The 14,187-nt window shown below is 36.2% G+C and overlaps 1 protein-coding gene across 14 annotated transcripts in view; it reads left to right on the top strand.

Moving 5' to 3' along the window:
• Positions 1-14,187, top strand: part of LRRFIP2 (LRR binding FLII interacting protein 2) — a 72,592-nt gene that overhangs the window by 14,353 nt on the left and 44,052 nt on the right. For 7 of the 14 annotated variants that reach the window (XM_020803418.3, XM_078377518.1, XM_078377520.1 and 4 more), the window contains exons 3-9: positions 1,495-1,581; positions 4,127-4,177; positions 6,135-6,188; positions 6,278-6,322; positions 7,021-7,089; positions 11,689-11,751; positions 13,813-13,887. In XM_020803418.3, the coding sequence (XP_020659077.3) occupies positions 1,495-1,581; positions 4,127-4,177; positions 6,135-6,188; positions 6,278-6,322; positions 7,021-7,089; positions 11,689-11,751; positions 13,813-13,887 (444 nt within the window). The remainder of the gene's footprint in view (positions 1-1,494; positions 1,582-4,126; positions 4,178-6,134; positions 6,189-6,277; positions 6,323-7,020; positions 7,090-11,688; positions 11,752-13,812; positions 13,888-14,187) is intronic. The other 7 variants (XM_020803425.3, XM_073003816.2, XM_020803427.3 and 4 more) reach the window with 2 other exon arrangements.

The following is a 14,187-nucleotide window of genomic DNA, read 5'->3' on the forward strand; positions in this document are numbered from 1 at the left end:
TTTGACTTACGAACATCTTCTGGGACGGATTACGTTCGTAAGTCAGAGCACCACTGTATATACAATATCATTAATGCAGTTTTGCTAACTACGCCCTGTCACTTTGGTAATATGCTACTTGTATGTAAAGGACAAGAGGAATAAAGAATTGCTCTTGTTTGTACTAGTCTTTTATTCACTGTCCTTTACCCAATCAATTACATAAGATAGAGGCAGATGAACCAGTTGGGCTAAGTCGAATCTCTTCAGTTTCTAAATGTGGCTATTTTTTAAAAAGAAAATAAGGAGAAATACTATGATTTGATCTGTAGTTCTGGATTTTTGTGTTTTATCCATTTAGTGTAGGGGTCTCCAAACTTTTCACACAAAAAGGGCAATATATTTGCAATATTTTCGAGGGCCAAAGGAACACGCCCATGCACGAATACGTGAGCCCACACTCCTGTCCGCTTGCCTGCACGCTCGCCCACCCACATGCACAGATGGGGCAGATAAAAAGGCCAAGTGGGCTGGATGTGGGCCGTGGGCCGTACTTTGGAGACCCCTGATTTACAGCCACATCATACCTAGAAGATTCAATGTTCATTCGAGTATAACATTACCCCAAGGGGAAGGAGGCTACTGAAAGATTTTAATTTACTTTTATGGGAAAAGGTATAGATATAGAGCCTCGTGGCGCAGTGGTTAAAACGCTGTACTGCAGCTAAAACTGTGCTCACGACCTGGGGTTCAAATCCCAGGTAACCGGCTCAAGGTTTACTCAGCCTTCCATCCTTCCAAGGTCGGTAAAATGAGTACCCAGCTTGCTGGGGGGGGCAATGTGTAGCCTGTATAATTAAAAATTGTAAACCGCCCGGAGAGTGCTTGTAGCGCTATGGGGCAGTAGATAAGTCCAATAATAATAATAATAATAATAATAATAATAATAATAATAATAATAATAATAATAATAATAATAATAATAATAATAATAATAATAATATACATTTTGAGACAGCACACAATACAGTCATGTCATCTTCTGGTTGCTGCACAATGGTGGAGGGCAGGGTTTCACTTAAATGTGGCTTATTTTGGGGGTAGGGCTTGTATTACAAGCATCCTGAAAAATCATACTAGGGCTTATTTTCAAGTTAGGCTTATTTTTGGGGAAACAGAATAATTAATGTTTACTGATAGCTTTAAGCCAATTACTGAAAATGATGTTCTAACCTTTTGCTTCATAGATAAATTTTAAGAGTTTATTGTACTTGTGTTAGATTTCTGGATCTTCAAATCAGACATTTTGATCAGTGGTCATTTAAGTAGTTGCCAGAATTGTATTATTTGATTATGCAAACAAAACACAACCAGCATAAATCTGTGTGGTGAATTACTGTAAATTAAGAAGTCAGCATAATTCTTTGCTTTTGTATGCTGGATTCTAGTTGTTATTTATTCTTTATTGAAATCATTTTTGCATCAGAGATTTGACATTTTCTTTCATCATTACAGGCAGAAGCACGACTGGCAGCTAAACGTGCAGCCCGAGCAGAAGCAAGGGACATACGTATGAGAGAACTGGAAAGACAACAGAAGGAGGTACTGGAGCAGTAATACTGAGAATAAAATTCTGGGTATTCTGTGTAATGTATCAGAATTAATAACTTGAACTGGCCCCTTACATTTCAACTGCTACATACCATAAAAGTTCCAGAGATTATTTTCAGCTTGGATTTTAAAGTTGTGTCACACTCATAAAGAAAATACAAAGTATAGGGGGAAATCCATATGGGTCAGTTGCACTAATGTAAGTGCAGTAATGTGAGTTGCTTTAGCTAGTTGCCACTTGTTAATGAGTTGTCCCTTTTACCCCAAGTCATGCAAGTAGTGCATTATAAAGCATATAAGTTTCAAAAATAGCAGCAGTTTATTGCTGTGATTTATTCTGTTGCACTTAACGCTGATGTATCTAACTAAATAGGATCTGGCCGTAGTATATGTTTCAGACCAAATAGCAGTATGAAATTTTGATTATTTCCTACATTTGTACGAAAATGATTTCCATTATGCTAATGGAACATTATGTAACATCTTGTAACACCTGTTCAGTGTTAAAACTAAAAGATATTATGGAATAGTGTAAGGTATAAAATTTTTTGTACAAATGTGAGGCCACTTAAGCAACAAGGCTTTCTTGCTGCTTTTCCTTCGTTGTATCTGCCTACCTTGAGATCTAGAATGTGTTTGGAGAGCCACTGTATTGGAAGATGGAGTTAACAACGAGAAGATCCTGCTTGATTTTTATAGATTTGTCTCTCACCACATTCCAGGCACACATGAGGATATGCATTGTGGCATATTATGTTGATATGATGTAGGTTAACTTTCATTGATCAGTCTTCCAAGCACACAAAAACGTCATGCCTTTGAGCAATTGCATGTACAAAATAAATAAAACTACAGCTGATTTCTATAGTTTCTTTGGTTTCCAAGCACTTTGCTTTTGTGTGATCCTCAGGTTTAAAATACTGGCATGTGCTCGGTGAGAGAGCCTATAGTATTCACAGATGAGCTGCAAAAATGTATTCTTATCAAATGAAAATGACAATCAATAATAGATAGGTTAATGTTGATTTAATAGTAATTTCAGCAACATGTACGTTCCCCGTACAAACATGCATTTTTTAAAAAATTAAACATCTAATAGAGCACTTCCAATTTGAAAAACAGAATGATGTGTTTTTACAAGAACATGTACTCCTTGGTTGAATTCCGTTGTTCTTTTACCCACGTGGAAGGCAGACAGCATAACTTTCAGTGCCTTCTTGCTATCAGTAATCCAGTCCTTCCTGGGATCATGAGTTTGTACCATGCCAAGTTGGCATTGTTGAATGTGTGACCGTGAGATTCACAGCAGCAACTTCTTAATTGCTAGCTAGAAATGACATAATGTTATGTTGTCTGCTGTCCATTTGCATAGCAACTCAACATGTTTTCATCCCTTGAATAATTTTGTTGTGTAATTTTATAACAACACACCCATATTGAAAGTATTTTTCCTTTCTTTTGTGACAAGAAATGTGGTGATGGAGTAAAGTAATACAGTATGTGCAGTCTGCATTAAGTCCCAAGTAACTTAAAAATTATAAGGAAAAGTTCTGTTTTATATATATAGTACTGTATTTTTCCATGCATAAGACGACCCGATGTATAAGACAATCCCCACTTTTCTAACCCCAAATTAGAAAATTTGGTGGCTGCTTTCCCCCTCACTTCCTAAGCCCTGCGAAAGCAGGATCAAAGGGCTGCAGAAGTGGAGGGGGAAGCCAGCGATGAAAGGGCTCCAGGATCACAGCCCTTTCATTCTGCAGCCCTTTCATAGCTGCTTTCCCTCTTCACTTCCTAAGCCCTAAATGGCAGGGAAAGTAGTGATCAAAGGGCTGCAATTCTGCAGCGCTTTGAACCCTTTCCTCTTACTTCTGTATATAAGACAACCCTCAATTTTTAGTCTAAAGATTCTAGATAAAAGTATCATCTTATACACGGAAAAATATGGTATATCATAGAAGTGAGTACACATGAAAAGATATATTTTAGTATATCTTTTCATGTGACAACACTGAAGAAATGACACCTGGCTACAATGTAAAGCAGTGAATATACAGCTTTCGGTGAAGTTGAATTCCTGGCATATGCAGGTTGGGTTAGGAAAAACTCATGCCTGAAATCCTGGATAGCTGTTGTCAGCCAGAGTTGACAATACTGGTTTTGGTTGACTATTGGTCTCAGTCAGTGTATGACAGCTTTCTAACAGATCTCTTAAGTGTGGCCAAGTCCGTATGTAATCCATGATGTGATTCCTTGTTAATCTGTTTGATTTGTTTGTAATCATAGTTTTTTCTGGATTTTCCTGTATTGCATTTAGATTGGTTTAATTTGTTCTCTTGAATAATACTTGATGGTATTTTCGAATAGAATACCACTGTGGAGGTCAAATATGAAACTAAAATACATTTTCTAAATACAATTGAAATATATATTCTTTTCTGCATTTTGTGAAGAGAATCTATGAGAGGGGTGGGGATTATAATTGGAAATGTTGTATGTATCCTTGTAAATAAGATTATTTTCACCATTCTTTTAGCTTTCTCAGCGGTCTTATGATAGAAAATGGGGACATATCCAGAAATGGATGGTAGGACAGGATTGCCTGTTGTGTGGTGTTTTATACATGGAAAATTAATCTGATTGGAGTGTTTCATCTACTAATATTTTGTACAGTGTGTGAAATTCTAGTGAGAACGATAAAGAGTTGAGAAAATATTCTGAAACCTATGAAGGCATTTATAAAAGAAAATGTGTAAAACATATAAAACTAATAAAGTAATACATTGCATTAGTAGAAACTGAGAAAAATGATTGTTTAATTCCCCACTTGTAGTCCCTGGAATTTAAAAGTGCACATCATTGGCTGGATTGTGTACTAAATACATTTCATAATTTCCGAAGTGAATAAATGGAGATGTAAGGCACATAATATTGTGGCACACTTTCTCATTGTGTACATTGTGTAAGATGATGGGATCATGCAGATTTTGTAAATATTTTTCATACTCAGTTTTTGCTTGCTGAATCTGTTACAGGTTAATGTGTTAAGAGGTTGTGGTGTCCTTCCCACAGATATACTTTCTGGAACTTTATAATGTTATGTATTTTGAATTGAGCATTGTTGATATTATTGTGAATTATGCTGTCAATAATGTATATTAACCATACACGAATATAATAAATATAGTAATTGCCAAAGCAGTATGGTGTAGTACTTAATACGATGCTAGGGCTCTGGAGACCCTATTTCAAATGACACTTTAACTATGAAGTTAACCAGGTGACTTTGAACCAGCTGAATGACCCTGTAGGATGCTTACAATAATAAAATAGATAGGGTGGGAATGAATCATGTGTACTGCCCTGATCTTCTCGAAGGATGGGCTGGATGGATGAAGGACTGGTTTAATGCATAAACATTATTTTAAAGTTCTTATTATAAAGCAGAACAGGCAGTCCTCACCTCTGAGTCAGACACAGCAGTGCTTTGCACAATTTTCCACAAAGTGACAAGGGTTTGATTTTTGCTGGCACCATTCTTAGTTGCATGTGTACAGTGGTGCCTCGCTTAGCGATCGCTCCGTTGAGCGATGAATTCGCATAGCGAGGGGGTCTTGGCCATCACTGGAGCGTTCGCTCAGCGATGGCCCCTATGGCGTTTTTTCGCTGTGCGACGATCGCTAAGCGATTCGCTTAGCGATTTTCGCACAACGAAGCGGGGGAAAACAGCTGATCGGCGGTTCCAAAATGGCCGCCACAACTTTTCCCACCGCGCCCTCGCTTTGCGAGGGCCCGAAAATGGCTGCCCCTATGGAGAAGCTTCGCTCAACGGTAAGTTTAGGGCCCATTGGAATGCATTAAACCAAGTTTAATGCGTTTTAATGGGTTTTTTTGTTCCGTTGAGCGATGTTTCTCATAGCGATGGTTAATCCGGAACGGATTAACCTCGCTATGCGAGGCACCACTGTATTTCTTACACACCAGCAATTTGTCTTACATAGGTAGCAGTGAAAGCATGAATTGATTGGTCAGATTATTTGTACAAATACTCTTAACTGGTTAAAAAGATGTTAGTATAAGTGTTTACAGAAATTGCACATGGCAGAAAGCATCTTAAAGTAGACATTTTCCTTTCCATTACTTCACAGGAGGAATGCCTCTTCCCAGGTTGTCTGTGTCATAATACACATGTGCAAAATCTATAAACAAAGCATGATTATCTAAGAAAAGGATTTAGTCATAATTATATTCAAGTTCAATTGATCAGAAGTTCAATCAATCAATTTAATATATTTTTGAAAAATCAGGTTGCAAATCTATTGATAATTGATTACTTACTGTAACTTATTGGGTCATCTGGGATATATTTAGATAAACCAGTGGTGCATGGTAAGCTCACATAAGGCAAATGAAAGAAGAATTGAGGAAGCTTCTTTGGGCAGTGGGTCAGTGATTTCAACTATGTCTGAATGACGTTTGTGTTGTTCTCTGTTGTTCCTATTTTTCCTAAATACTGTAATAACATTTGATATTTTCCTTCTCAGGAAGATTCAGAGAAGGCTAGGTATTCACACCGCTCCAGTCGGCGGTCATATCTGGTTTGTAGAAGCCTATAATGTTGCTCTTTACTTTTATCTGTTTTCTTTTTAAATCTGTCATTTCATATTTGGTTTAATTTTGTGATTAGGGAACAGATGACTTGGGTTCCACTCGAGCTTCTACTAGTCAGAGGGTTAGTACTTTAATGTTGCCTTTGATATTCATAAAACATTATATATTCATGTGAAGTGAGGTGTATGTATGTGTTCTGACTTAATCATCTGCACTAATTTCTCTATATCTGCATATCTGCTAATTTCAACACTTTTTGTCAGTAAAATGAGGGGGGCATTGCCTCTGAGGTCCCCCATTTTCTCTCAAAATGTGCTGTTGTTTACTGGGAGATTTTGTGGAGCAGCTTTTGGTGCTCTGTGCTGAGAAAGGAGTAGAAAGTCTCACTTTGCTGGTGGATTTATTTTGGCCAGACATACTATACAGAATATTTGATGCACAGATTATACTTGAATTTCTTGATGCAATCTAATCCAAACACGTAACACAGTTTTCTCTAGTCCGTTGTGTTTGACTTTCACTCTTACCAGCCACAGCTATTTTGACTGTTATGTTTTAGGGATTTAATAAATTTGGAGAGTAGTAGGTTGGAGGGTTTTGTTGATGGTAGAATAGTTAACACTGAGATGCATTGTGTTAATAGCTGTAGTGAGAATTAGAAGTATGAGAATTGCATTCATGAGTACAATGATGTTAATTAAGATCCAGTTGAAATTCTTCATTAGAATTCACAGGAAATCCAAGAATTAAAATTTCCATTAAGCTTTTTTTCGCACTTAATTTAACTTTGAAATTCATTATCTTCTGCTTGTTCTTAAGAGCTCCTCCGTGGATGCCAGTGGGTCACACAGAAGCAGAGCAAGTAATTCTAGGAGGAGAGATCTTGTGGTTCGTAATACAAATGAGCATGCTGTCAGTTGTTCACATAATACAGTGTAAAATACTGATAAATACTGATATCAAAATAATTTGAATGAAATATTCACACTTAGAAGCCCAAGACAACTGTGCGTAAAAGAAAGATATTAATAAAAATTGTACTTCATCTAAACCAGGATGTCCATTAATTGTTACATTAGAAGAGGCAAATATTTATGTAAAAGATAAAAAGGAGATGAAGATAGATTTATTTTTTACTTATACCCAATTGTAGCTTTGAAGGCATAGAATGAAATCCTGTTGCTTAGTGTTGTAAGTTACACTAGAGTAGGTTCATTAAATCTGTGGATTTGGTAAATTAACTCTAAATTCCATTGATTCAAATGGGTCTACTTTAGTTGCAACTTGCTAGCTAAAGTAAGTTGCAGCTGAAGTAGACCCTTTGCAAGATTCCAGTGATTCAGTGGACACTAGTGTAAGCAACAGGATTTCAGCCATAGCAACATGGCTGTGACATCTTTGTAAAATAGTATTTATGAGCATGAACACACATCTAATATGTATTGGATCATGGATTAATTATATTTATTGATTTGTGTTTCTTTTTTCAGCTCTTGCATTCAAATTCTGCTGTCTTTATTTTATGAAAATTCAACAAATAATCACATTACGTGGGCAGTTCCAGAATTTATTGTTTATTTTATGTATTTTGCATCATTCTCAATATGCATTGAAACCATAAATAATTAGAATCAAAAATTAAAATACAAATGGTAAAATGTAATTAACTGGTTAATTTATTAATTTTGTAAAATAAAGTCACTGCCCTCATACAGCTTATGATATGGAATGCAAGACCAGGGCTAAGCAAATGACCAATTTGTTGATTTCTCATCTCTAGACATTTTTCCATTGCTTTTGTTTCTGGCATGATTTTCTGATTTAGGATAGTGCATGTTTATAGTCATTTCCTGTATAGCTATTCCTTGAATGAGGTAAGCTTTTCAGGTGTACAGTAAAAAAAAAGAAAATGTAACAGTTGTAACAGATTCAGTTTTTAATCTAGTATACTTCATGTTTATTATTATTTGTCTTCTCTACTGTGTGGTGATGTAACTTTCATTCTTTATTAGATCATCTCCACTCTTGCCTTTGCTAGAGAAGAACAAAAGTGCAAAACTATCAGAAGATATTTGAAGAAACAAAAAGTTTTATTTTTTTCATGTGTCAGGGAATAAAGAGAAATAATATTGGAGATATGTTTTGTTTTGGAGAATTTATGCTGTTGGCCTCTTTAAGCAACTTTCCCAGTTTCTTCCCCCACCCCAGCTCCCTAGATAAGATCCTGGCAGAATTGTTTCTTTTGGGGGGGATCACATGTGTTATTAATATGTTAAATTATTGGTCTGTACCTTCAGTACCAGCCATGATGTGGTGTAGCTGGGTTTTCAGGACATGTGCTAAGTGTATTTTACCAATCAGTTCTGTCAAGAGCTTTGTTGCATAGCTTTAATCATACTGATAAGTATGGTTTAAGAAGTCATCCCAGCAGCAGCGATTTTTGGTAATGAAAGTCTCTCCTTCCTATCCAGTGTGCCTTATGGCTTCCTGATTATGAAAGATATTGCCAGGTGTTTTGGGACTTCAAGGATAAGAATTGGAATATTTAATTTCCAAAAAATAGCTGCCACCACTGGTGTCATTAGCCCTACACAAGCTACAGCATCAGGATTTCAGCCATTCTTTTAATTTCTAGCTTCATCTTGTGGTACTATAACACAGAAATCAATGATATTGTAACACACAAGAGCAAAAATAACCAAATTCAATGGAAAATAAGCATGTTAAATATGTTCCACTGTTAATTTCTTTGTTAGTTTTTGCTGTAAGTTTTAATCAGCTCTCAGTGTATTTCATTTAAGGTAGATAAATAGCTAACAAAATATATATCTTGGAATGGATTTTGCTGAATCCCTCTACAGAAAAGATTAAAGAATATTTGAAAAAAGAATTTTAAAAAAGTATTAACTGACGAGGATAGAGAAACAATGGAGAGAACAATTACAGAGAAAGTGATAGATGTTACAAATAAGTTAAAGCTATGGAAGACACCTGGCACAGCTGGACTAGGCCCAGAATATTATAAAACTTTCAAAAAAAAATCTTATTCCAAAATTAAAAGATTTGTACAATGGTATATTAAATGGAGAAAAAATTCCCCAGTCCTGGAAAGATTCATTAATAGTTTTAATTTTAACACTGGGTAAAAACTGTGGTGATGCTGTGGGTTAAACTGCTGAAGCCTTTGTGCTGCAAGGTCAGAAGACCTGCAGTCGTAAGATCGAATCCACGCAACGGAGTGAGCCCCCGTTGCTTGTCCCAGTTCTCATCAACCTAGCGGTTCAAAAGCATGCAAAAATACAAAGATGCGAGTAGATAAATAGGTACTACCTCGGTGGGAAGGTAAACGGCGTTCTGTGTCTCGTCACGCTGGCCACGGAGGATTGTCTTCGGACAAATGCTAGCTCTGTGGGTTGGAAACGGAGATGAGCACCGCCACCTAGAGTCGGACATGACTGGACAAAATTGTCAAGGGGAACCTTTACCTTTACCTAAAATCTGTATAAATATGGAGTCTTGCAGGCTGATTTCATTGATAAATCAAGATGCTAAAATATTTACAGCAATTTTGGCAGCAAGATTAAACAATTTCATAGGGAAATATATTGAGAAAGATCAAAATGGATTTATACAAGGTAGACAGATATCAGATACAATGAAGAAGGTGCTTCATTTAATGCACCTGGCAAAAGAATCAAAATATCCCTAGATATTTTTAAAGCCTTTGACTTGATTGAATGGGATGCATTAAAAATATTGATTAAACAGATAGGATTTGGCACACAATTCAGACAAATAATTCAATAACTATATTCACAAAATTCTGCAATAATAATAATAAATGATGGTATGACAGAATCAATATTCCTAGGTGAAGGAACAAGATAGTGTTGCTCCTTATCTGCAGTTTTATTTACATTGATAATAGAAGTGCTGGCACGAGTAATCAGAAATGATAGTTCAATTAAAGGCATACTGTAGATACTAGAGAGGAGGATGAAATAACCCTTTTTGTGGATGATGCATTATTAATAATTAAAACCCCAAAAGACACACTGCAGAAAATTAGAAGACATTTACATTTACTTGAAGAAATAACTGGCTTCAAAGTGAATTGGGAGACATCCAAATGTATTTTATTAAATTATTTTGAAGTAGATAAGAAGGAAATGAAAAAAGAATTAAAAGGAAGAATAGAAAATGCACTTAAATACTTAGGAATTCATATCACATGGAATTCATTGGATAAATTGAAGAAAGAAATTAATGAACAGATAAATCAGTTATCAAAAATTAAAATTGTCATGGTTTGGTAGAATAGCATTATGCAAAATGAAGATTATCTCTAAACTTAATTTTGTATTTTGGATGCTCCCAATAAAGACTGGAGAAACATATTTGAAAGACTGGCAGAAGCTGATAAATAATTACTGTAATGGAAAGAAACGAACAAGGATTAATAAGAATCTGGGGTATATTCCACACAAAAAAGGAGGGCTTGGACTACCTAATATTAAATGATATTACATCTCAAATGAGCTTAGACTAATATGAGATATTATTACATTTAATAGGAGCCTAATATGGAGGGAGATGGAAATGTCAAAATGCTCCAATAAATTGGAGGGCTTACTTTTTAAAGAAAAAATTGTAGATGAAATAAAGAGAATAAAGGATTGGAATAAGATATGGTCACAAAGAATAAGGAAGAATATGTCTATAAGGATAAAAGAAAATTGTTATAAGGTAGCATGAAGATAGTATTTTACTCCAGTAAGATTGAATATAATAAAAAAAAAATACCATCTCATTGCAAAAATGAAAAAGGAAGTTATTTACATTTGTGGTGAACATGCAAAATAAAGAATGGGCACTTTTTAAAAAAGAAAATAGATAAATTATTGGATATGATATTCAGATATCACTAATTAACACTCTCCTAAATATAATTAAGAGTGATGGTCTTTAAAAAGAACAGGAAGAGTTAATTGTTATAATGGTTACAGTAGCAAGATTAATATTTGCAAAGAATTGGAAAAGTGATAAACAAATTAGTCTTGAAGACTGGTATAAAGAAATGTGGAGCTTAGTAAACAATGATATAAGTTAACGTGAAATGAAAATAAGAAGTGTAATTGTAAAGGCTAATGATTTTAAAGATGTATGGAATGTATACTTGGAGCTTGTTTTTTTGAAGGGGAAAGACTATATGCCAGCAAAAGAATCAGTGTATTTTTGGAGAGGTACAGGGTGAAAAGGGATATAAATTGATACTTCTGACCATCTAGTTCCAAGGCTGAAGGTGACATGGGTCCAATGTGTATTGTATGTAGTAATTATAGAATTATATTTTAGTTTTAATATAAAATAAAATATTTTAAAAAAGGAATGGGTTTTGCTAAAGTAATTGCATAGTGCAACAGAATAATTTCTTTGGATGTCGTCACTCCTTGCTTGTAATGATTTTTGCAATTTTTTGCTTAACAGAGCCATACTTACAGTGATTCTTACGACGGGACGAAGTCTTCTAGCTCTCATAAAGATCTGTTGGTTAGTAATTTCAGATAGGGTTTACAGTAGTTTCATCTTCCTTGTGGTTTTGTTAATACCTCCCCCCCTCCATACACTTGGTATATTGACTGTTTAAGATGCCTCTTCAAACAGAAGGAAATCTTGGTGTTTGAGCAGATTCTGACTGCATTGTGCAATGACAGCTATCAGACTCAGAAATCGTAAAATGCAATTGAACCTGGATAGCGCATGCTAGCAAAAAAAAAAAAAGAACAAGTTAAATTTCCTTCCATTGCTGTGTGTTATTAAGGTTTTTCTGAAATACTTTGACTTGCTGATATTAACGTTGAACACATTGAAATAATGTTATCTTTCTAGTTTTATATTTGTTCTGTGGAGTGGGCATAGGAATCTACTTGATTAAGACCCTCAATAAAGGGTGCTTGAAATTCCATTGAACAACAGCCTATATAAGGTCAGATACTTGAAGTGAAGTAAACATCTCAAACTATTTCAGTAACTTATTGCAACACAGCTTATATGTCTTGATTTCTAGAAAACATTGGTACATACTTTCACAACATTTATGTTCAGCATATTTTTAAAGATAATTGTTTCTACGCATAGCCACTTATTACGTCTCTTGCAGCAGGCTTCAGCTACTGCAATCTTTTGGAAAATTCCAGATTGAATTGTTTTTATTTAAAATTTTTAAGAAGTTTAATTCTTGGGCCTGGATCTAACATTGAGGTAGCACCTGCTTATATGAGTGGTGATATTTTCTCTACACTCACCAAGGAGGTGTCCCAGACGTCTCTGTGTAAGCAGTTCCTACTGCTCTGTAGAGGCAAGAGAGTGCAAAGAGGAGCAGCTGCTACCATGCTGGTGCCCAAGTAGAAGTCTGCAACAGTCCTGAGCCGCTGCCAGAAGCTAGTACTACTACCGTGTTTCCCCAAAAATAAGTCAGGGTCTTATATTACTTTTTTGCTCCAAAAACGCACTAGGGCTTAATTTCAGGGCATGTTTTATTTTTTTTCATGTACAACAATCTACATTTACTTAAATACAATCATGTCCTCTTCTGGTTGCTTAACAATGCTGCACAATGGTGGAGAGTTGGGTTTCACTTAACTAGGGCTTATTTTTGCGGTAGGGCTTATATTATGAGCACCCTGAAAAATCATAGTAGGGCTTATTTTCAGGTTAGGTCTTATTTTCAGGGAAACAGGGTAGCTAGCCTTCTACTTCACTCTCCCTTTCTGTGTGGATCCTGCAAAACAATGCTTGAAGGTGCTTTAAAGTCTACCAGTATTGCATTGGCTTTCAGCTATGTAATTTTAAATATGTAGTTAACAGCCATAATGGAACAGAAGTCACTGTTTAAAGGTACTAAACCAGAGGTCGTCAACCCCTGGTCCACGGCCCAGTGCCAGCCCATGGAGACAGACTTCCTGCCCCCCGCACGCACAGCTGCTTGGCGCACATGTGCGAATGTCAGCACCAGCATGAGCGCTCCCCCACCCCTTCATGCATGCACCTACATGAAGGGGTGGGTAGGTGCGCATATGCAGGGGCTCTTGCCCATGCACAAAGGGATGGGGGAGTGCTCACATCAGCGCTGGCGGGCAGGCGCTCCCCCACTGCTTCGTGCATTTGTCCGAAAGCGCATGCGCGCATGTATGCGCCGAAGAGCGCAAGGGGGGTGCCCTGCCTTCCTCAGAGGTTCAGCCGGTCCACGGTCCCAAAAAGGTTTGGGACTGCTGTACTAAACTATACTGAAAATACTTCCTGTTTGTGTCAGCATCAGGTAGTTTTTCGGGGGGAAAAAGTGAATGTTGTAGCTACAAATTTATATGAAAGATACACTGATTGTCATTTTGTTAGAGGTATTGCCCCTAGAAAGCATGTTTCATGTGGGAATGGTTGTGTAATACAGAACATATTGATACAGAGATAGTTGCTAGCTCAGCCAGACTTAATATGCTAGTGCTGCATTATAATTTGTCACATGTTTTGCATAATGGAGCAAAGATCAATATTTTTAGTCCTCCTTGATTTTGTGTTTGAGTACCTTTTACAACTTCATATGTGTTTTGGCAGAGTGGATTTTACTATGATCGGCGAAATTACAGCAGTCTTAGACATAGTAAACCATCGGCTACCTGCTATCATCGGGTTTGCAAATTTTTCTTTTTTCTGTTTTTTGGATGTCTTGTTCTACAGAGCAGTCTCTTTCTTAATCATGACCTTAGAGCATGAAAACTAACATCACAATCACAGAAAAAGCTTTGCCTGTTTTTGTGTTGTAGTGCAGCTTAACAAATGGCCAATATTTTGTGTTCTCTTGTGTCTTAGACTTAGAAGGAATTATATCTTAGAAAGAATGCTGTATTTATGACTTCAGACTTATATCCACATATGTTTTTTGATGTGACTGCCTGTTTTGAATTTGCCTGTGTGGGAAAACTATAAGGC

The sequence above is a fragment of the Pogona vitticeps genome, chromosome 6 (genome assembly GCF_051106095.1).
Source record: "Pogona vitticeps strain Pit_001003342236 chromosome 6, PviZW2.1, whole genome shotgun sequence".
In the NCBI taxonomy this organism is placed as follows: domain Eukaryota; kingdom Metazoa; phylum Chordata; class Lepidosauria; order Squamata; family Agamidae; genus Pogona; species Pogona vitticeps.